The sequence below is a fragment of the Seriola lalandi genome, unplaced genomic scaffold, assembly GCF_002814215.2.
Source record: "Seriola lalandi dorsalis isolate HSWRI2012SDOR001 ecotype SW California unplaced genomic scaffold, Sedor1 jcf7180002054905, whole genome shotgun sequence".
Taxonomy (NCBI): domain Eukaryota; kingdom Metazoa; phylum Chordata; class Actinopteri; order Carangiformes; family Carangidae; genus Seriola; species Seriola lalandi.
The window spans coordinates 246,551-249,050 of record NW_019525457.1 but is presented as its reverse complement, the minus strand read 5'-3'; the positions used below and the strand labels follow the sequence as shown (position 1 = coordinate 249,050).

The 2,500-nt window shown below is 47.4% G+C and overlaps 1 protein-coding gene across 1 annotated transcript in view; it reads left to right on the top strand.

Annotated features, from left to right (window-relative positions):
* The window catches only part of dzank1 (double zinc ribbon and ankyrin repeat domains 1), a 15,072-nt gene that overhangs the window by 6,725 nt on the left and 5,847 nt on the right, over window positions 1–2,500 (top strand). The window contains exons 8-13 of the mRNA XM_087169667.1: window positions 208–325; window positions 412–525; window positions 721–804; window positions 953–1,072; window positions 1,621–1,779; window positions 1,876–2,110. Of these exons, the coding sequence (XP_087025793.1) occupies window positions 208–325; window positions 412–525; window positions 721–804; window positions 953–1,072; window positions 1,621–1,779; window positions 1,876–2,110 (830 nt within the window). The remainder of the gene's footprint in view (window positions 1–207; window positions 326–411; window positions 526–720; window positions 805–952; window positions 1,073–1,620; window positions 1,780–1,875; window positions 2,111–2,500) is intronic.

Here is a 2,500-nt window from a genome sequence, read left to right as displayed (position 1 = left end):
TGTCTGTCTGTGTCTGTCTGCCTGTCTGTCTCTGTACCTGTCTGTCTGTTTCTATACCTGTCTGCCTGCCTGTCTGTCTCTGTACCTGTCTGTCTGTTTCTATACCTGTCTGTCTGTCTTTGTACCTGTCTGTCTCTATACCTGTCTGTCTGTCTGTCTCTGTACCTGTCTGTCTCTATACCTGTCTGTCTGTCTGACTGTTTGCAGGTGCGCTCAGTGTCTGAGTTTCCGTCCTACAGACCCGTTTGCTCGGTTCTGTGCTCAGTGTGGAGCTGTCGTTCCTCCGTTACCTGAACAGAGACTGCCCCCTGCTGAGGGAGGACAGGTACTACACACACTTGTACACACACCTGCACACAGATGAGAATGTCCTGGGTCATCACTGGTCTCGTGTGTGTGCTCTGTTCTCAGAAGGTTCTCTGTGTGTTCTGTAACACTGTGGTTCCCGTCAACACTCACACCTGTTTGATCTGTGAAGCCTCCGTCCAACAACAACTACAACCACAGGCCGGACTCACACTGCAGGTACACACACACACACACACACACACACACACACACACACACACACACACATATATGAAATAAAATCTTATTCTCATAATGATACAACCATAAATTTAAAAACAAAAATTTTCAAATTCTTTTGTGATATTTTTACTTTGTGTGTGTGTGTGTGTGTGTGTGTGTGTGTGTGTGTGTGTGTGTGTGTGTGTGTAGGATCATGTGGTGTGTGTTTGCTGTGGAAGTGGGAATCCAGCTCACATCACCAACTGTCTAACCTGTGAGAGCCGCCTGCAGCCGGTAACACACACACACACACACACACACACACACACACACACACACACACACACACACACACACACACACAGCTGTACATTTACACTTTTCATCTGTAGATATTTAGATATTCAACCTTTTATTTCCCTGTGTGCGTGTGCTGCTGCAGGTGTGTGTGGGTAACGACACCCCCTCTGTCCCATCAGCTGACAGCAGGATGTTGTCCTGCTCCAGGTGTAAACGCATAAACCACAGGGATGCCAGATACTGCGACTGGTGCGGCTCCAAGGTAAACACTCACCTGAACTCACACCTGAACACACACCTGAACAAACACCTGAACTCACACCTGAACAAACACCTGAACTCACACCTGAACACACACCTGAACACACACCTGAACTCACACCTGAACACACACCTGAACACATACCTGAACTCTCACCTGAACTCTCACCTGAACACTCACCTGAACTCACTCCTGAACACAAACCTGAACTCTCACCTGAACACTCACCTGAACACACACCTGAACTCACACCTGAACACACACCTGAACACACACCTGAACACTCACCTGAACACACACCTGAACACATACCTGAACTCTCACCTGAACTCTCACCTGAACACTCACCTGAACACTCACCTGAACACACCTAGCACTAACTAGCTTGAAATGGCTGATTATTGTGATTGTTGTGACTGAAAATGAACAGTTTAGATTTTCAGTTCTTCTATAGGTGAGGTTGTTTCCTCATGCTTCCAGGTTTTGTGCTAAGCTAATGTTAGCAGTGACTCACTGTGGCTCTGTAGTGATGTGATGCGTGTCTGTAGCCTGGTCATGCAGCGAGCTCTGTGACGTGTTGGCGATGTGGAGCGAGTGGACACCCGTATGCCTTCTACTGCGCAGCCTGTGGCGTCTACCTGGAAGCACCATCACCCACTTCCTGTAGTGACATCACACGGACTGTTAGGGGCACCGCCCCCAGCCAGGTATGATGCACCGCTGACATCACGCCGTTCACACAAGTCGTAATCTAGTTTATCACCCAATAACAATCTGTCATGTTTGTGTGTGTGTGTGATCAGGCTTCAGCTTCGACCTCCCATGATGCCATCTGGCAGGCCACGCCTTCGTCTGACCCCACACCCACTGTGAAGGTAACCCTGCCCACTGCTGATCAGTACACGCAGACCGTTGGACTCTATTACCCATCAGCCACCGAGCTCCAAAAGAAAGACCAGCAGAGGGCGCTACAGCTCAGCAGACAGCAGGCGACCAGAGACCGCCAACCGCTACTGACCGCCATCAGCCCGGGCAGAGGTACAGGATACTACTAATACTAGCACTAATAATACTACTGCTACTACTGATACTACTAATACTAGCACTAATAATACTACTACTACTACTGATACTACTAATACTACTAATACTAGCACTAATACTACTACTACTACTACTACTACTAATACTACTAATACTAGCACTAATACTACTACTACTACTACTACTACTGATACTACTAATACTAGCACTAATAATACTACTGCTACTACTGATACTACTAATACTAGCACTAATAATACTACTGCTACTACTGATACTACTTGTCATTGATGTGTTCAGGTTACTGGAGGAAGCAGGTGGATCATGTTTGTGCTCACCTGAGGAGTTACGCTCAGAACAATGCCCCCTTCAGGACTCTGCTGG